The sequence below is a fragment of the Asterias rubens genome, chromosome 17 (genome assembly GCF_902459465.1).
Source record: "Asterias rubens chromosome 17, eAstRub1.3, whole genome shotgun sequence".
Classification (NCBI taxonomy): domain Eukaryota; kingdom Metazoa; phylum Echinodermata; class Asteroidea; order Forcipulatida; family Asteriidae; genus Asterias; species Asterias rubens.
This window is the reverse complement of record NC_047078.1, coordinates 1,436,864-1,457,651: the sequence shown is the minus strand read 5'-3', so window position 1 is coordinate 1,457,651 and position 20,788 is coordinate 1,436,864. Positions and strand designations below refer to the sequence as shown.

General features: G+C 42.3%; 1 protein-coding gene across 2 annotated transcripts; it reads right to left on the bottom strand.

Moving 5' to 3' along the window:
* Positions 1-673: 673 nt before the first annotated feature.
* On the bottom strand, positions 674-20,291 carry LOC117301409 (mucin-3A-like). 2 transcript variants are annotated; one of them, XM_033785376.1, is made up of 5 exons: positions 20,059-20,291; positions 12,634-12,709; positions 11,769-11,886; positions 9,911-10,007; positions 674-8,282 (listed from the first exon to the last, which is right to left on the bottom strand). In XM_033785376.1, the coding sequence occupies exons 1-5, from the start codon at positions 20,195-20,197 to the stop codon at positions 1,180-1,182; spliced, it is 7,533 nt and encodes a 2,510-aa protein (XP_033641267.1). In that variant the 5' UTR covers positions 20,198-20,291; the 3' UTR covers positions 674-1,179. The 2 variants fall into 2 exon arrangements, with proteins under 2 accessions (XP_033641267.1, XP_033641268.1); XM_033785377.1 differs by having other exon boundaries at positions 11,769-11,877.
* Positions 20,292-20,788: the final 497 nt, after the last annotated feature.

Sequence of the window (20,788 nt, the reverse complement as noted above, 5' to 3'; positions counted from 1 at the left end):
GGACGAGCTTTCTTTGAGTAATGATTTGTGCATGGCTATGAGAAAAAACCCATCCCGATGTACCTATTCCAGATAAATGAATACAGTAAAACTTTCGACAGAAAAATATACTTAAATATATAGCTATTAATAAATAATTCATATCGCGAATGGGAAAGGTGTTTTTGAATGGTTGCCATGGGTAACATGGTCTTAGGGTATGCAAACTTCATGAAAGCATTCTAAACTTTCTTTTGATTTATTACATTTTTGAATGTGAGCATTTGATAAACCCCTCCCCTAAATGACCCAAACTATCTTTTTATTTACCAATTTCTTACACCAATTAATAGATGGATCCCACCATAGCCTTAAAGGAACACGTTGCCTTGGATCGGACGATTTGGTCTATAAAAAGCATTTATAACCTATTTTTATAAAATGCATATGGTTGGAAAGACTTTTTTAAAGTAGAATACAATGATCCACACAAGTTTGCCTCGAAATTGCGTGGTTTTCCTTTTACTGTGCGAACTAACACGGTCGGCCATTTATGGGAGTCAAAAGTTTGACTCCCATAAATGGCCGACCGTGTTAGTCGACAATGTAAAAGGAAAACAGTGCAATTTCGAGGCATGTTTGTGTGGATCATTGTATTCTACTTTGACAACATCTTTTAACACATATGCATTTTATAAAAAATGGTTACAAACGCTTTTCAAAGACCAACTCGTCCGATCCAAGGCAACGTGTTCCTTTAAGTTTACTACATGTAGCCTGCGATCTTAGTGTTTTGTGTGTGTGCAATGCTCACTCTGGTATAGGCTAAACCAAACTATTTTGGTCCACTTGTGTGCACAATGCTAACTCTGGAAAAAAAGACCTGAATTTTGTGTGCAATGCTCACTGTTTTTTTTCTCCATTGGAGTGTGCAATGCTCACACTGGTAAGCTGACTGCTTTTGTCAATGTTTGAAAAGGCTACCTCAGTTTCAAAGATCTTTTTTCAGCTAAAGAGCTTCAGCCTGTATAGTCTGAAAAGCAGGCCATGAAAAATAAACACAATTACTTTTCTTTTAGGAGACTTTAACTTTCTGTTATTCTGAGGATTTCTGCTTTGCTAATAGGTAGTTTTGGATATTTTCATAAAGTTTGCATAATAACCACTCTTGGGTTGAGACCTTACGATAAAAAATTCTTCTTAGAATGGGAACGTTGAATGGTAGTGAGGACCCATTGGCATGCCAACTTTGAATGGGCGACCATCGGGCGGTGCCCCTTGTGATAAAAGACTGTCAATTCTTACATTATTACCAAAGGACTGCGGATGTCTCGCTCCTACATTACCTCGGAGTGCCATTCCATCTTCCATCTGGAGTGTTGGGTTACTGTGGAGGTGCATAGCTGGGATTAACGGCGGATCGCTGCAGTGACCGGGTTGCGAGTGCTGGTCGTTGAACAGGCTGAAGTTGAAAGGTGGGGGAACGTTGACCCCGCCGCTGATCTGCGCTGTCTTGCCAACGTTGAAGGTGTGCGGAGTTTGGTGCTCGGTGAAGACAGGAAAGTTAGGTGCGACATTCATTGGGATGGTTCCAGGTCTTCCAGGTCCGAACATAGCATTGAAAGGAGGTCCAATGTCTGACTCATTGCGGTTCTGATGGGACTTATTTGACTGCGTCGGACTTGGGAGGATAGGCCCCGGCAAATGAGGTAAGTAGGTTGGGAGTTCATTCCCACGTAACCTACGGGATGTGGATGGGGATAAACTTGACACAATTGAGGCATTCGTGGACGATGAAGGCGCATTTTGACTAGGAGTCATCCCCGAGGAGGAGAACAACGGAAGGAAAGGTTCGGAGGATTCAGGGGTTCGTTGCGTCGAGAATCCAGGCCAGTTTGACTGCTCTTGACCGCTGACATCTATATGCCGTAAAGAGCTGTCAATACTCTGCCCTTGGCTTAAACCATGGAAAAACTGTTCTGAGCTCTGGCCACCGCGTTTCCGCCCCTTCGTGGAGCCCTCCTGGAATCTGGGAGCACTCTGCACACTCTCAAAGGTCTGCCTCTGAGATTGGGCGCTCGTTAACGTTCTTTCATTTGGGTTGGTTCTGCGCATGGTCGTAGCATGCGAGGACACCATGGCTTGATGCATGGAATGTGTCGTCGTCCTGGTATCGGCGACACTCGTCGCGTGATGCAATTCCATAGAAATGTTGGACTGTCGCTGCTGGTCCTGCGGTGGCATGTGCGGTAAACTATGATGATTGTGGTGTATGCTGGCACGCTTTGCGGGGTTGCTCTGAGCCGGCGTGTTTGATACTCTCTTGACTGCTTGACCATGCTGCTGGACATTCATCGACTGCGTCTGTGTTGTTCCGAAGCGGGCAGAATGACTCATGTCTGATTGGGTGTAGATGACGCTCTTATTTTGCGTTTCCTGGGACGGATCTGATACCTGCGCCATTTCACTTTGGCTGATGTAGGACGGCTGTGAGTGCACCTGTCTATTTATTCCTCTGCTTTCCTCTTGTCTGGAGTCCCTAGAGGCATTGATCACATTTTGATCTGTTAGGTTTTGCTTCTGGTTATCAAACATATTCAGATTAAAGTCAATAGGGTCTGTTGGGTCTGTTGACTGCCCAAGAAAATCTGTTCCTCTTGCAGTCTGCATGAAGTTCTGGAAAGAGTTTTGGTAGGAATTTGAAACATGGTTAGAACCTGGACGTGACTCTTCGTGATGAAGAAACATGGGGTTCTGGTTCTGCTGGAATGGGTAACGCTTGGGATCAGGCACGTTGCTGCTGCTCTGCGGTTGTTGGTGGGGGACGTTGATCACCGGAGACTGCCTCTGACTGCGGATGCTGTTTGTCTGAGTTGTCTGCCCAGGCTGAGAATCCGACGTTAGATTGTGCACCTGGAGATCTGGGAATCCCGAAGGCGAGGAGTGTTCACTGATACAAGGCTGCATGGGGGAGCAGTCCGGCTCCGAACTACTCCTTATTGAATGACTAGAGCTATTTGATCCCCTGCGGGTCGGCTTCTTGGTTTTTGCCTTCTCGACGACAGGAGGAACGACTGGGTTTGGCTCTCGATTCATGGGCATAGAGAATTGCTGCGATACATCAACAGGTTGAGATTGAAGCTGTTGATTGTGCTGAACTACTGGAGATGAACTCGTCACATTAGTGTTGGTTCTCATCCCGGCTGGCGCATCGTTAAGATGAGAGGAATACAACGTTGAGCTTTCTGTTCGGGAAACATTGGGACGACCATATCCCTCATTATTGGACGGGTTCCAGAGGGAATGCACCTGGGCAGGTGATTGCGAAGACGTCACCGCCGCTGATGAAGGATTGCTAGCTTTCGGCTTCTCCTTCACAACTTGTCTGTTTTCCCTCCTCTGGATTGTCATCACGAGACTGGAATCCTTACGGCCGCTACGCTGTGAGCTCTGAGAGATATTCTGTACACTGAAGGAGTGTTTATCCCTGGACTGGTTGTACTCCCCAGCTGTAGCCTGACTGCCATCTCCATCCTCTTCTCCTTCCGCCAACCACGGATACTTATCAATCAGATTTGGGTTCAGCTCTCGTTTTCCAATCTGATCCATATCGCTTGGGGGCGCCCCTTTAACCATTTTGACCTCACTGTTGTTTACAGGCCTCTCAGGCTGTTCCTTCTGGCAACTGGACTTCCGCTTGCTCTTGGGGATTTTTATTTTCAGCGGGGGAATGGTTTTCTCTACTGATTTGGGCTTCTGGGGTGGTTCCTCGACAGGAGAGGGACTTTTAGGTCTCTTCGGAGACTCTGTAATCTCCGAGGTCAGGGTTCGGTGGAGATTTTTAATGGAGAATGTCTTTCCAGGCTGGGATTTTTTTCCTGCATTTGATGCGCTATCTGGAGATCGTCCCGGAGGAGACATCAAAGGTGTTGGTGTTGTCAAACTGATGGTTTCAGTTCTCGGTCTTGCCGTACTTTCCGCTAAAGACATGAGGTTTTGGAGACCAATATTGTCAACACTACCACCATTATTCTGGGTTGCTGTGTTGGGTTGCTCGAGCGCCTCTTGCAGTAGAGTCTCTGTTGGGCCTTGGAGCTCTGAATTTGTCCTTATTTGAACTGACAAGGGGTTCGGGAATTCATGTGTGCCTCGACCCATTACTCCTGTCCGTGTTTGAACTGGCGAGGGGTTTGGATAATCCGGTGTACTTCGACCCATTACTCCTGACCTAGTTTGAACTGACGATGGGTTCTGGAATTCAGGTGTGGCTCTACCCATTGCTCCCGACCTAGCTTGAACTGGCGAGGGATTTGGAAAATCAGGTGTACTTCGACCCATTGCTCCCGTCCTAGGTTGACCAGGTGAAGGGCTTGGGAAATCAGGTGTGATTCGACCCATTCCTCCTGGCCGTGTTTGAGCTGGCAAGGAATTTGGAAAATCAGGTGTACTTCGACCCATTCCTCCTGTCCTAGTTTGAACTGGCGAGGGGTTCTGGAATTCAGGAGTAGCTCTACCCATTGCTCCTGTCCTAGCTTGAACTGGCGAGGGATTTGGGAAATCAGGGGTGGCTCTACCCATTGCTCCTGTCCTAGCTTGAGCTGGTGAGGGGTTTGGGAATTCAGGTGTACTTCGACCCATTCCTCCAGGCCGTGTTTGAGCTGGCAGGGGGTTTGGAAATTCGGGTGTACCTCTACCAATTCCTCCGTGGTCATCTACTCTGTGACTTCTGTTCATGTTACTAGGGTTCCAGGAAATACATGAATCTGCTGAAGAATGGGGTGAATCAAGATTACCCATGGCAGTCACCGTTGGTGTAACGTCTAAGATGGAGGGACGTTCCAGTTGGGAAACGTGACTCCCGCTTGTTGGCAGATGTTGCAGACTTGGCATTGCAGTTTTGTTCAAGTCCATTAGTTGGGGCTGCTCTTGTTGAATATTTGAAGACGTGTCTCCCATGTTTTGCATCGGATCTGACGATGGGAACGAACCTTCAGACATTTCACGGCTGAAGCTGAGAGGTGGTGATTCTTGACTCGGTGTTTGTGATGTGGGAGCTTGCTTGCTGCCGAGAGAGGACGAAGGACTCAGCCAAAGTGGAGAAAACAGCCCAGACCCTCCTTGCTGGCTCACGTCTGAAGATGTCGATGGCACGGGCATCTGAATAGGGGTAGTAACACTGGACGGTGGAGGTTGTGTCTGAGTTCTGGCTGGCTGCAATCCACGGGCAAGCTCTGATGCTTTAGAGTGGTGGGATATCCACGCTGATTGCTGTACAACCTGAGTTGATATTAAATCCTGATCACTCTCATTGGCAACAGGGGTAGCTGTGCGCGAGTCAGACTTTTGGACACCGCTCTCCGGGATTGATGAGTTGATGGAGAAAATACTCGGGATTGGTGAGACAAAACCGGCCGCGCTACTGTCCGATGTCGCCACTGAAGCTTGACTGACTGTCGGCGAGTCTAACATAAAGCTTTGCGTGGATGAAACCGGTGGGGCCTCACTCTGTGCAATAACTGCACCTGGATGGATGCTGTTAGCAGGCGCTACAGGTTGCTCAGAGTTAAGATTTGATACGGAATCCACACCTTGCTGTTGAGGGACAACAGACTGTCCACCACTCAGAGAGGTGATGGAGTCTCGAAGATTTGTCAATTCTTTTAAGGAATTCACTCCACTGTCGTTCTTTTGAAAGTCTGACTCTTCTTCGATGTATGTAGGTAGACCGCTGACACTCATTGAGCTGCTCAGTATATCACTTCCGAAATTGAAGGATGGAAACGACGTAAAAGCATTACTTGAATTGGTTGGGGTTGAGTCTGTTGAGCCACAAACAGCGATGCTGTTGGCAGATGAGACAATCGGCAGGTTTGTTGAGTTGCCAGCTATTAGAGCTTCGGTTGAGTAGTTTGATGTTAGAGTTGTTGATCCAGGTCCGTCTACTTCCTTGTCTGTAGCATTTGGTTTTTCCATCCAGCTTTGTAGCAAGGACTCTGCGATCATGTTAGCTCTCTCACAAGGTGATCCCTCAAGAGACACATCACCTGACTTACTCATTGGTACGGCTTCGTCGGTTGGTGTTCCAGTTTTGGAGGAGTGGCTGTGATGATGATGGTGGTGTTTCTTCTTCTCTTTGTCCTTCTCCTTGTTTTTCTTTTTCTTTTTCTTCTTGGGCTTGTGCTTTTCATGATGGTGCGTTGACGTATCTATCGTGTCGTCAGAGGTGGACACCACATTGTGCAGAGGGGTAGAGAAGTTGGTCGGCAACTCACGGCCCAGGTTTTGCTGATGAATTGATAAACCTGACTGTAAGGTCACCATACCAGCGCTGTTTATGCTTTGCTGGGTTATGTTAGGCTTGATGTCAACTCCAGACCCTGAGATGTCGCTGAAATTCAGCAATGGAGAGCTCTCCTCCATCGAATTCGGTGAGAAGATAGACTCTGCTGCTTTGGCAAGGATATCGTTGTCTCTGTCGTTTGAATAATCTGCTATGTCATCTTCGTTACGGTCTGAGGACTCCTGCCCTGACGTAAGTACGTTGAGCGGAGCTAGAATGTTGGATTCCCCAGGAGTTACAAAACCCTTCTGGTCGTCAACAGACTGAGGCTCCTGTTTCAGGACATGAAGAATGTTTTGCTGCGAAGAGCCTCCACCTTGGCCTGTCACAATGGTGCTTGGACTTGCTTGGTGTGTGAAGCTCACACCTGTGTTTGCAGGAGCACCCTGTTGAGTATTCACAGGCATAGTGTTTTGAAATCCTTGGCCGGACATGATGTACTGTCCCCCGTTGCTGGTCTGTAAGACTCTATTCCCGGACTGATTGATGGGTAGAGTCACATAGTTCTGATTGACACCCGTTTGTTGTGGTTGTTGCTGCTGCTGTTGGATCGGCTGCATGATGGGCTGTGTTCCAGAACCCGCTGCTGCCTGATTGCTCTGCTGCTGCAGAATCACAGGAATCAACTGCCCGTTCTGTTGAATGTAGACCAGATTCTGCGTCGTCATTGGTCTACTCTGCTGCACTATCTGCATCGGCATGACATTCTGCGACATTCCTTGATTTTGTGGCTTCTGCATAACAATTTGCTGGCCTTGTGAGTTGACGATAATGTTACTGGTCTCAGCACCTGTTCCAGCGACAGGTAGACGAACTACACCGCCTGGTGGTGGAGTAGCCATATTTACATGCTGCTGACCGGCTGTCTGGCTCATGGAGGGCGAGCCTGTACGTGAAGGCTCGGTTTCGGTCTCTGAAATACTTTTGACCTTTGTCAGTGACTTTTTCTTGGATTTCGTTGTGCTTTCAGATCCTTGCATTATCTGAGCGTTAACACTGGTACCACCAGAGGCAGGCTGGGGCAAGATCATAGGCTGCGAGGAACGAGTTGAGGGCGCAGCTGATGATGGGGCAATGCGAATAGGTACATTCTGTCCTTGGCGAACAGGAAGGGTCAGCATGATCGCTTGATTACCTGACTGGGTGGTTCCGCTCTGTCCAGCACCTTGTACGAGTGGTACGATGTATCGCACTGACTGGACCTGACCAGGTGCCTGGACGTTACCACTCTGCACCAGGACGGTATTCTGATTCCCTGGTGTTGTTATCGGTGTGTTTACGGCCTGGGTCACCATTGTGCTCTGAGCTGTGGTTGTATCAGAGATGCTTGTATTGAGTTGTGTCGACTGCTGCTGTTGTGGCGCCACCTGCTGCCCGCTCGTCATCTGCGCCTGGGTCGTAACAACACTTCCTTCGATGCTGGCCTGACTTAGCGACACTGGCTGCGAGGCTTGGTTGCCGATGACAACTTGATTGGTTGCCTGGTTACCAGACATGCTCACAACGACTGAAGTTTGATTGGAAATTTGCTGGGAAGGAATCGATGTGCTTGTGTATTTATTCACAGCCGGCACAAGAATATACCCCGAACCATTGGGATTAGGCTGGAGGATGGCCATTCCACCTGGGGTGCCCTGAAGGTTCCCAACAAGTGTTGTCTGTCCGCCACTGATGACGTGAGGTTGTTGCATCTGGTTCATTCCTTGGACGGCGACTGTGACTTGATTAGGTCCTCCTGGCAAGTAGGTTATGTGTGGCTTCGTCTGCGCCGTCGCAGCTGCTTTGCTCGTGGCAGACGCACTGCTCCCTCTGTCAGACTTCCTGGAGTGTCTTGAAGTAACTTTTGGTTGCTCTACCATCCCATTGGGATGAGACTCCATGTCTTGGATGATCTCCTGGTTGCGTTTGTTCTCCGCTCTCAATTTCTCGTTTTCCTTCCGAAGTTTCTTGATTTCTTCAGCGGCTGAAAAGGATAAAAAAAAAAACAGAATGTCATTGAAATGTTACTGTGAAACTCTTCATCATTTCATGGCAAGTTATAAAGTTACACATTGACATATAAATTTTACATGAACATGTATCTTTAGGGACTGCACAGTGTACTAAACAATTTTAACTCTAACTACACATTTCTACACTTAGTAAACACAAACTTTTTCTTTAAAATAGGACTAGGGCAAAGGCTGTTAACAATTGGCAGCTCTGGCTACGTCTTTGACTATTGCTAGGACAGCCTATGCTTCAACAAATGTTAACTGGATAGTCTAGCCATAGCCACAAATGCTATTTGGGAATAGGCCAAAGTCAGACAAGAAGAGGAAAATAGTCTAGGCTTAAAAAGAAACTATTAAGTATTCATTAGTAAAGAACAACACAATAAGACAAAAATTGCTAGAGTTAACAATTTCAATATTCTTACATGTCTAACGGACAGATTAATATCAAAATGGGTTAGTCGGTTTAAACCAATATCTGCAAATACATGTTTAGGCCTACTGATTTTTCTACTGAACACAGTATAAAATAAACAAAGAATTATTCAACAAAGTACATGTTGTTTGCTTGTTCACGTCACTGGACGAAAACAAAATGTGAATGTGTGTATGTGCACACTGGCACTAAAATATATGGGAGTTTTTGTTTTCGACGGTGGATGGTTCTGCGATGGTAATGATGACATTTGGATCATCTGCGCATGCGTTAGCTTTTAAGGACGGTCGTCCTTTAATTTTTACAACAGTTCTTGGGATAAGTCTGCGTTTTGCGGAAAAAGACAATGTTTGGCTGAAAACTACTATACTGTCGCAGAACCATCCATCGTTGAAAAAAACAAAATCTGCATTGTACACCTGTAGCTCCAAACATGAACATAACAAAATCAAACGACTGCACATTATTTGTAATATAGGACAAACAACATGGTTTGGCCAGTTAAAAAGCAACAAAGAATTCAGAAAAACATGATACAATATCAATTTGAGCATTAACTACAAAACCATAAAAATGTTCACATGTTTTGTAATAAAACAACACATCAAAGCACAAGAAACGTTGGTCAGTGCTAAAGTTTTCAGCGCAGGTAAAATTATCACAACAAGTTTCCTGTTGCAGTGGTATGACCCCCCTCATGAAAAGCTTGAGAACTTCACCAAGTGTAATTCTCAGTCCGGCAGAATAAAACAGAAAATGACTTTCGATTTTAATTGTGGTTTGAGTCAGAGAACATCTCAACAAATTGTACGCATTTTAAGGGTACATTTAAAAAATTCAAAACAAGACTGCCAGACTTGTCTGAACAAGAGCTCACACCCGTTTCGGACAGGCGCTTCAGAGTTGCGCCGAACCAATTTCTTCATAAAGCACATACATGGACAGTTTGACGTCTGAAACAGTAAGGAGTGAATTGACACACTAGAAGTCGAAAGATAGACTGTTTCAGGCGTTCAAACTGACTAGAGTTGCTCCTAATATATTTGGATCGGCGTAACTCTGGTGTTTGCCTGTCTGAAATGGGTGCTACTGGCCTGACGCTAAAATCACTGGCCTCACAGTCCGGTGTAAATTTTGACCACCTGATCTACGAGCTCTTACCTTCTGGGTCGGAGGTGTTTGCCAGGAGGAGTTTCTCTTTCTGTTCTCGGAGTTCATCAATGTAAAGACACGCCTGCTCCAGTATCTGATTCTTGCTCTACAAGTAAGAATAATAATAACAATTTGATTAATAGATGTTTACGTTGCATTTAAGGGATAAAGAATATTATCCATACAATTTTGAGGCACTGTAGTCTGTATACTAAATACTCGGTGCTTCACAATTTTTGTAAAAATATGAACACTATTTGCCACAAGTCTACAGTTATACAAGCAAGCAGCTGCACAAGTCAAGCTAACAATTGTACATTAATTTTGAATTTTTGGGGTTGAAATAAGAAAACTTGATACAGCTAAGCCTGGAGTGCCCCTTTATAAAATCGCAGGTCGCTGGCTCAAATCCTGCTCTAGTCAATGTTTTCATTGTTTAAACCCAAATTATTTAAAATTTACCAACTCAGTCAATTTGCAGTTTATTAAAAATGGCAATTATCACAAAGGTCAAATTGCATTGCTTGTTTTGCCAGTAAAAAGATACTGTAAATTTGAAATTACAAAAACATAGAATGAGAAATGACACAAAAAAGGTACGTACACTCACAATAAAAAACGGGCAATTAATTAAATTCAAGTGAATTAATATTAAGTATAATAATAAAACCACCTTTATTGTGCGCATTAGTAAATCTACAACAGCATAAAATCAGCACAGATCGGAATAAGCAGGGGTTTCCCTACGGGCGGTGAGCCCATTTTGACACATTTCTGATCCATAACATATATTAATTTCATTGACAAGCTCTGTTGAACAATGTTCCTAAATTATTAGTAACTTAAACTCGGCATGCAAATATTATAACTTGGTATCCATCTTTGGTTGCCATCTTTGGCGGACAAACGAAAGCCCACTGTAGAGTTTTCCAGTTCCACTTCAATTCAGGCATGCTTCAATTCATCATTTGTTTCCCTTATCAGGCTTATACAAAGATTACAGGCCATTAAATTCCCATTGTTCTCCCCAAATTCTTGGGAGTTGGGAAAAATCGTGTCGTAAATAATAACATGACTACCTCCTGACCTAAACTGTTGCCGCTCTTTGAGTGAGATGTCTAAATCAAATGAAGTGTATGCACTGCCGACTGCACACGTGCACTGTGCAAAATGCTTTATTTTCCACGTTGAGGAAGAAACTTCTTCGGAGCATGCATTCTCTTTTTTCCGGGTGGAGGAGTACTTTTTCCCCCATCACTGACACTTCGCCTTCGATCGGCGTCCATGTTGCATAGTATAAACACACGGCGACGCCGAACGAATTCGAGCCGAACACGTGCGTTGTGTGAACGTACATGTACATGTACATCCATGCATAATATACCAGGTTGACCGAACTGGTACATGTACATGTATGCGCCATTCCCTACCCCTCTGTTACGCATTGGTTTATTAGTTTTCCAGCGGGAGTAAGAATTAAAAAAATAATTCTAAGCACAACCTCTTTTTTATCGAAGCACATATTGATCACTCAGATGTGGGGTGTTCTTGATCTGTTGTTTTTGCACTTGGGGTCGAACGAATAACAGTTGATTAAATTAAGAACAAAATTGTCCGTTCGAGCTGCAGTTTTAAAACACCGCGATATAGATTTAGCTTTTTGCGTACGTTCTGCAGAATATCTCCTACCACCGTACTCAGGGGTGAAAATGCGTGCATGGTACGCAAAATGCGTACAGGTTGGCAGGTCTGCAATTACCAAACGTGTACCTTCCCTTTAAGTGTATCTTTATTTTCACAAGGCTGGGATTGCAGCAATCCTTAAAGTTGGAACGAAAATGAGACTGAGAGAGTTACATGTGCTTACCATTTTGGTTGTCTGACATATCGGGATGATATCACCAAGTTTAATGATGCCGATGTTGATCTTGCATTTCCGACGCCGTTCGATCTCATTATGCGAGTCTCTCTTCTTTCTGTCTTGTCTAATTAGAAGAAGCGACAGATTCAGAAGATTGAGAGAAAGAAAAGATAACAAAAAATAAAAATGAGTGAACTTTAACGGAAGCCAGTATGATGTACAGTGTAATAACACTTACATTATACGAATAATAAGGAACAAACCACATGTAATTTTAAAACCACAATGTCCTTTTAAATCTGTGTAACTTGGCATTAAACCAACAATTGTATTATTCTTATGTGCCAATGGAAGCTAAATTTCAAAGAAGAAAAGTGATTTAGGACAGCAAAACCGTTTGTACATAACAGAACGCTGGAACATTGTTATACATGTAAGACCCCGTTCCCACTGGACCCCGCATTGATCTCCCAATTCGAGAAGAGGGCGATCAATGTCCTTTTAAATGTGTGTAACTTGGCATTAAACCAACAATTGTATTATTCTTATGTGCCAATGGAAGCTAAATTTCTGTATGTGGACAATAAAACCTTAGCCTCAATTTAAAAAAATAAAAAAATTAATTAATGAAACCAGAAACCAAGCAAGTACATCAGTACGTGTACCATCACTAAAGGCCTAGATTGTGCAAGTCACACATTCAACAATTTTGGAAGGGTCCATACATGTACAAATGTACATGTATACACACAAATAAACAGTGCACTGCGTTAACTTGGGAAGGATGGCCAATGATTTTGTCTCTTGACCTCCAGGCGAGGGCACCTTATTTTCTCGCGCATAGGGTCTGTTAAGAGACTGGTTTACTTACGAGACGTCTGTGGTAATGTTGTGCATCTGCAGTCCCATCTCCAATGGAGTGGTTGTCAACAACTGTTGAGCCATCACTGTAAATAGTAAGAAAACAGAAATAAGTATTAAATACTTGTTGAGCCATCCCTGTAAATAATTAGAAAAGAAAAGAACAACAAGTTTTAATGCTTGTTTTAGGTACAATTGCACAAGCTCAATCTCCAATCCTTCTTTGAGCACGAGTGGCACGCTTAATTAATAATAATCTTCACGAACATGATGCAAACTCAGCTTTTCCAAGTCTAGTACAGCAAATACATATTACATTATGCAGAGCTCAGAAAAAAATCCCAGTGCTTATTTTGCAAACCTTAACTCTTTCCTTTTGTCAATTCAGGCTTTTATCCAAATATTTTGGGGAATACTAACCCAAAACATGCAAAATGGTTAATAATAATAATATTGATAGTAACAATAATACATGTAGCAACTTCTTGTAAGGATTAATGTTCAAATCCATCATGCAATGACGCTCATGACCCCCAAACATTTATTCTTGTCATTACATGTATGTGTGTGTACAAAGTTAACGATACACACTGTACATGTACATCTACATGTATTAAAAATGTGTATGTTTACGTATAAATTTTATGAAAAGTATAGTAAATAAACAGTAGAAAAAGAAAACATACTTTGTGGGAATTGCCTAAAGTTTACATACATGTATTTCGCAAAAGGTCCTCTTCATTGTAGTAATATTGTACAACAGAGATGCCTATTTTGATTATGTTGACTATACTGTAGTGATTCAAGGGAAAATATGGCTACATGCCAACTCTGCAGCCAGACATGCCAGACGTATCATTTGCACTACATGAAGAACATAATTATGCGCATATCTAATGTAGTTGGTCAAAGTATTTTGTACAATGTATACATGTGGGGCAAAAGCATAATGCATAATAAATGACTGGTTTAAATAAATTTTGACCAAAATGTGGGAACATTTTGAAGGCCACTAAAATAATGAACAGGTGCGTAGAGTACATGTACAATGTAGATTGCCTCTTCTGCCTCATTTTGTTTTTAAGTGGATTGTAGATACTTTTATCAATTAACTCTTGTATCAAGATTGCTGAGACTGGGCAAATCACCTCTTTAGAACAGAAACATTGTTATAAGAGGACATCAAAACAAAGAAACACAAAGAAGAAAAGTGATTTAGGACAGCAAAACCGTTTGTACATAACAGAACGCTGGAACATTGTTATACATGTAACAACCCCGTTCCCACTGGACCCCGCATTGATCTCCCAATTCGAGAAGAGGGCGATCAAGACCCCGAAAAGGGCGATCAAAGGGCGATCAACGAGAAACAGGCTCCAGTGGGAACGCGAGGGCGATCAGGATGATGACCGTGCAATTTTGATCCTCCTAGGGAGTAGGATTAAAGCGGGATCTGATCGCCCTTTTGGATTAATGGGCGATCAAAAGTCTAGTGGGAACGCAAAGGGCGATCAGACCCCGCAATTTGCTAACAAAACAGTGTTCTTTTGAACCCACTTCCGTTCTCAAAAAGGGGGATCAATGCGCGATCATACTCAAGTGGGAACGCGACTGCGATTTCACGCCTGCAACTAATCTTGTTGCGGGATCCAAATCTCACATCTTTGTGGATCCAGTGGGAACGCGGTCTAAGAGGACAGCAAAACAAAGAAACACAAAGAAGAAATGTGATTTAGGACTTCAGAATGTACTCTTTATAAGCATGTTGTCTTTCGACGTACTTGGACGATTCTATTACACTGCAGGGGGCAAGGTAATTTCTGAGGGCTGAGTTTTATTTTTTCGTTTTGGTTTTAGCTGCTGATTTTTTCTTTCTTGTTAGTAACTAAGCCGCCACTCTGGAATTCGAAGTTTAAAAGGGAAACTTAGATATAATATAGTTTTAAACTCAATGAAATACATTTTGAATAATCATCTTGCATACATGTACTTATCACCCCTGCAGTATAATAGAATCGTCCAAGTGCGTCGAAAGACAACATGGCGGATGTTACCGTTCGTTACTAAATTCGGGTAAAAAAACACCTTTTTTACAATTAAAAATACAAATTTTTCAACAGTTTGAAAATGATTTGGGTGCATATGACTCTTGTGCATACATTTTACGGTTGACTTATGTTCAAGTGTTCTGTTAAAGTGCATTTAAAAATTGTTGTCGTGAGTTGTTGTGAGGGGTCGTGAGTTGTCGGTATTTAGTGCGACCCAAATTTATGAGCATTTGTTTTAAAGGTACTGGGCCCAACGAACTTAACATTTGTAAATGTTTGGAACAAAAATATTGAAATAAATGATGTGCACATTTCGTTAGCCTTTGGTTCTTGTAAACCCTCCTGTTGTCTACGGTCCGTCTTCTTTAAATGTCAGGGTTCTCTTTGAACTTCATCATGATCAGCTGAGAATAAAGTTTCCTGCCGTTGGTTATGCTCAACCATTTATAAAATGATTGATTTTTGGTACTAATCACTAGTGCATTATTATGCCAACATTCAAATGAGTCAAAGAAACATCATCCAACCTCGAAAGTTCAAAGAGGGGAACCAACCACTCTTACATGTATGTGTAGAGCGGTTGGGCAACCTGAACCTATGATAACGATGGCATCAAGACGATTTGTTGTTAACTTCATGCAGTCTACTGGCAGCCATTTTGTTCATGTGCTGGATATATGGAACTAATTGTGACTTGTGATCCACAGTAACCAACTCGACCGAAATATCAACCGTATTGCCATTTACATCTATCACTCTGGATAGTGCTATGCCCGGGGCTAGCACTGGATTCTATTGTTGGTGTTTTTCTGAAATTACTCAAGGAGACATTTTATGGACAATTTCTGGAACTGAGTAATATACCTTTTTCTACGGTAAGATGGCTGTTCCACACACTCGTATTGGTATGTATTTATTTGTCTGCATACTGATCTCCATGTTCCCTATGCATCTTGCCATCAAACAATCCTGTGTTTCAAACACTATGAAGACTGTGGAATGTGCATCTAAACTTAAAAGACAGTTCCATGGTAGGCCGATTCCCTATTATGTGAATTCATCTGGCACCTTTCACTTATCCAGTTGCGTGTTACTGAGTGGTGATATTCACTTAAACCCAGGCCCTGCAAAGCACCCCTGCACGGCATGTTCAAATCCAGTTAAGAGAAATCAGCAGAGCTCCAGTGTAACACTTGTAATCTTTGGTGCCACGCCAGTTGTGAATCCATCCTGAATGTGTCTAACCTGCAAACCTGGATGTGCCGCTCATGTATCTCGATTGAGTTGCCTCATTTCTCCAACTCTTTTTTGAACTTGAGAACACTCTAAACCTCTCATCTGTTGATTATACGGGGGATACATCAATTGAGACGTTGCCACCTTCACCAATGTCTTCAACCTTCACGTCTAAGACAAGTATTAATTGTGTATCCATGAATGCTAGGAGTATCAAGAACAAACTTTCCGAGTTGGAAGTCCTGCTTGAGACAAACCATATCCATATCATTGCTATTTCTGAGACATGGCTTGACTCATCAGTCCCTGATGGAACCATCAGTGGGAATCACACCATCTTCCGTAAAGATCGTCAGTCAAGAGGTGGTGGGGTTCTTCTTGGCATATCACCCGACCTTCAACCTAGTACCATCACTCATCCCAGCCTCGATATTGTATGGTGGAGTGTGTTTTTGCTACATGTATCGTCAAAGGCGAAAGATGGTTATGTGGTTCTTATTATCGACCCCCTCATGATGCAACATCACTGGATCGTCTCGAAAATGCCTTGCTCGCCATGAACTTAAGTCAGTATGCTAATATCGCCATAATGGGCGATTTTAATATAAACTGGATGGAAGACCACGCTCTTTTGTTTCAGTTGAAAAATTTCACCTCTGCCCATGGACTCCATCAACTCATCAATGATCCTACTCACACCATGCCTAACAATCGTGCTACATGTACATGTACCTTATTGGACTTGGTTTTTACAACGAATCCATCAAAAGTGACTAACATTTCTGTTCATGATCCTTTTTCCACATCTGATCATTCCATGATCAGTTTCTGCATTCGCGGGTCTCCACGGGTCATGTCTAGAACAATGAATCGGCATTATCTTTATGCCAAGTGCAACACTGCGTATCTACGTGAGCTGGTAAGACGTTGCCCCTGGGACACAGCTTACTCTGGAGGTGTTGATGCCACATGGAACCTTTTCTTTTCTTGTGTCAATGCAAGCATACCATGCAAAAGTCAACGTAAACGCAGGAAATTTTGGGTCACAAGTGACATTCTTAAACTTGTCTCACTGAAACGGAAGTGCTTTCACAGAGTAAGAACATGTACAAATGATGAACTTGGTGAGAACTTGTGGGGTCAATATTGCTCTGTTCGGAACAGATTGAAAAATAAGGTTAAATCTGCTAAAGCTAAGCATATTAATGACTTATTGAATCTTAAGGACAATGGTAAGCGTTTCTGGTCTTACATCCGAAACAAACGTTCTGTTGCTGAGGTAAGGGCATTTAAAATCAATGGTCTCATGTCAACTGACCCTATTGTAATAGCCAATGCTTTCAATGAAAGGTTCACATCCCACTTTACCAAACCCAGCACAGGTAACGATATTACTTCACCTACATTGGACATTCCTAACATGGGTTCTGTGTTAATCTCAACTCATGATGTGGTTAAAAAAATAAAGAAAATGCCTGCTGGCAAAGCTGCCGGCCCGGATGGGGTCACTGTTAAAATGTTGAAATTGTGTGTGATGGAGATCGCTCCCTATCTGACAAAGTTTTTAAATTTTTCTCTTGATCAGGGCATTGTGCCGAGTGCTTGGAAAGTTGCCAATGTTGTCCCTATTCACAAACAGGCTGACAGGAGCGACATTGGCAACTATCGTCCCATTGCCCTCATCTCTGTTTTTTCTAAGCTACTTGAGAGTATTGTTTCTGATAATCTCCGTTCCCATCTGGAATTGAATGGTCTGATGTATGATTTTCAGCATGGTTTCAGGCCAGGCCGTTCTTGTGCAACACTCCTTGCTGATACAATAACGGAGTGGTCTGAAACACTGGATCAAGTCAAGTCATGTGTGCATGTTATATCTCTCTTGATTATAGTAAAGCGTTTGATTGTATTTCTCATAATATTCTTGTAAACAAAGTCAGATATTCCTATGGGATCCACGATTCCTTACTTTGCTGGATTAATTCATTCCTCACAGGGAGAAAACAAAGGGTAGTTTTTCACGGATCTGAATCAGGCTGGTCTAATGTCACAACTGGAGTACCACAGGGGTCTGTCTTGGGGCCTTTGCTTTTAAACATTTATATTAATGACTTACATATGCAGCTGTCTAACTCCCCTCGCCACTATGCTGATGACACTTTTTTGTATAGACAAATTCAGGGAGAAAATGATACTTTGTCCCTCCAGAGAGATCTTGACAAAATAAGTGCCTGGTCCAATAGAAATTTACTCCTTTAGAATCCAGGTAAATGCAAGTTTCTTTCCATCTCTAGAATGCGTCGCTGGTCATACCAGGCTTCATATTCCATAAATAATATGCTTATTCAAGAGGTCACTGAGCTTAAACTACTAGGTGTACTTGTTCAAAACAATCTCTCCTGATATGCGCATGTTAATTTTGTCACAGGTAGATCCTATAGAACTTTGGGTTTTATTCGTCATGTTGTGGGAGACTGCAACTCTAAAACATTGCTCACTTTGTACAAGTCTATTGTTTTACCTCTTTTAGATTATTGTTCTCCTGTTTGGCATATTTATCGTGTTAAACACGAGACTCAACTAGAAAAGGTTCAGAGGTATGCCACAAGGCTAATGCTTCATCAAAGGAGACAGGAACAACCCTACAATAGCAGGCTTATAGAAACAGGGCTTTCCACCCTAAGTAATAGAAGAGAATATCTGTTCTTTGCTTTTTTGTATGTAAACAATTAGTTGCTCACAATCATACAGGTGCCTTGTCATCCTTTTTATGCAAAATCTTGGTTAATGCTAGACACAAAGATAAACTTGTTTTTCATCATTTATCAGCCCGTACCGATTTGTTTAAATTTCCCATACCCTGCCGTTTTGCTCGTGGCTGGAGCAACTTGCCTACTGACCTTGTTAACGATTTCATATGTGCCCCCTTACAGGATTTTTTATCTAAGGTTAAAAAACCATTTTGATGTATAGACTGGCTTTTTAAAGTTCATGTTTTGCTCGTTTGCCTTTTTTGTTCCTTGATTTGTATCATGTTCTATGCTTTTTAATTATTTTTATAATTGTTCAAACTTTTTCCACCCCCTGCAGTTTTGCTCTTAGATAGAGTTACTTGCCTGTTTACAATGTCATTTCATATGTGTCCCCTTATTCTTATCGGAATTTTGTTGTATTGCTCTTTAACCATTTTGATGTATAGACTTCCTTTTTTTACGTATATCATTTTATGTGTGTTTATCTGTGTATGTCTATGCTTGTTTGCCTTTCTAAATTGTTTAGTGTTTTGTATTATCTTCTGTGCTTTTTTATATGCCCCATCTGGCCTCTTGCCTTAATGTATTTTTAGGGTTTTAAGAGACAAACGCCTTTTGGCGACAGTTATTTTTTTAACTTTTATGCTCTCCTGGGCACCCCACTGTTGTTTTACTTTTTTTTCTTAAATATTTTTAATGTATGTACATGTGCTTGTAAATGTGATTGCCCGAATAAATATTATTATCATGGGTTATCATTTCTTGAAAAGTTTCTGTATGGTGCAATCACTTTTTCTATTTTTAAAAATAAAACAGTAGGCTATCTAATTTACTCAAGATGAAATATTTATTTCTGCCAAAGTGAGTGAAAACGTGGTGGCAGGATATTTAACATATTCACCATTTTTGCATTTTGTTTTGGGGTCATTCTCAACGTTTGTCCGAATCTGCTGTGAGTTACACTACACTTACAGAGTTGCAGTTGGTATTTTCAATTTTGTTCTGGATAAACATGACACTTTTGGGCGGATAATAAACCACTCTTTCCACTCCGAGTCCGAGTTGGATTTTGTGAATCATCAGTTTTGTTTGCTGTTCTGTTGACATTATATCTCAAAAAAAGTATTTTATTTAATATTTAAAAAAATTAAATTATGCCTTGCCCGCCGCCGTCAGCCGTCCCCGCCATTTCCAGGACCAGAATCTCCATTCTCTTCAAACACGCCAAAAAAACCTCATGTAACATGTTGGTATACAAAGGCACAAGTGCTATATTTCATATTTATTCCATTAGTTCTATTCCAGAAGACTTCGGCATCACATTTATAAACAAGGAAAGAACATAAAATGTGCCGTTTTATCCTATTCAATTTGTGCACGATTTACAATGCAAAAACGTACCTGTTTCGACCGTCGTAGCGTTGTCTGTTTCCGACACTTCACCATTCAAGTACTTTTCAGCGGCATTTGTTATCAATTCCGTTCTTCGGTTAACCTCATTTTCGTCAATTGGATGGCCTCGAAGATCTTCTGTATCCATAATGATGGAATGGAGTGAAATTTTACACTCCCATACACGTTATTTTGTTCAAAATGTTAATTGTTTATGTCAAAGAAAATTAATAGCGAATGACTTGTCGCCATTTTGACTTGCTCTTAAAATGTCTGATACCAGCCTCTTTGCCACATTGCTTTTGTACACAGTCTTCGGTTTGGGACCAGTCTCAAGTTCAACAGCCTCGTTTCGAAAATTGCAACATTATAAATTTGTATTTCAATAGAGGGCGCTGTAACTTTTGGGCGATCTAGTTCGCTTATATTCACAGTGCTCTATGCGGCATGACTAACCATCGGTGTTGAGGCCTCATCGAATGCAATGAAAATAGTGTGTATCTTGCGGTTTGCAAAAAATAACATTACATTATAACGTGCCGACGGGGGCGGGGCTTAGGGGCATCCCCCTCTTCTGTATGTGGGGGTGGGGTGGGGGTGGGGGTGGAATGTTACACCATACTGACACTGGGAATTGATCTTCTTTCTTTTTCAAATGTACGATTTTCTAATAATGTGACTCTGAGAAAGAATTAGCCTGAAATTGGTAGAAATATTGAGGCCCAGCTAACATTTTGCA

Excerpts from the sequence above, each read along its gene's own strand:
- LOC117301409 (XM_033785376.1), bottom strand. The coding sequence starts at position 20,197 with ATGGATACAGAAGATCTTCGAGGCCATCCAATTGACGAAAATGAGGTT. Across the intron at positions 12,710-20,058 it reads CGCTACGACGGTCGAAACAG|TGATGGCTCAACAGTTGTTG; the intron begins GTACGTTTTTGC and ends TACTATTTACAG. Across the intron at positions 10,008-11,768 it reads TATGTCAGACAACCAAAATG|AGCAAGAATCAGATACTGGA; the intron begins GTAAGCACATGT and ends TCTTACTTGTAG.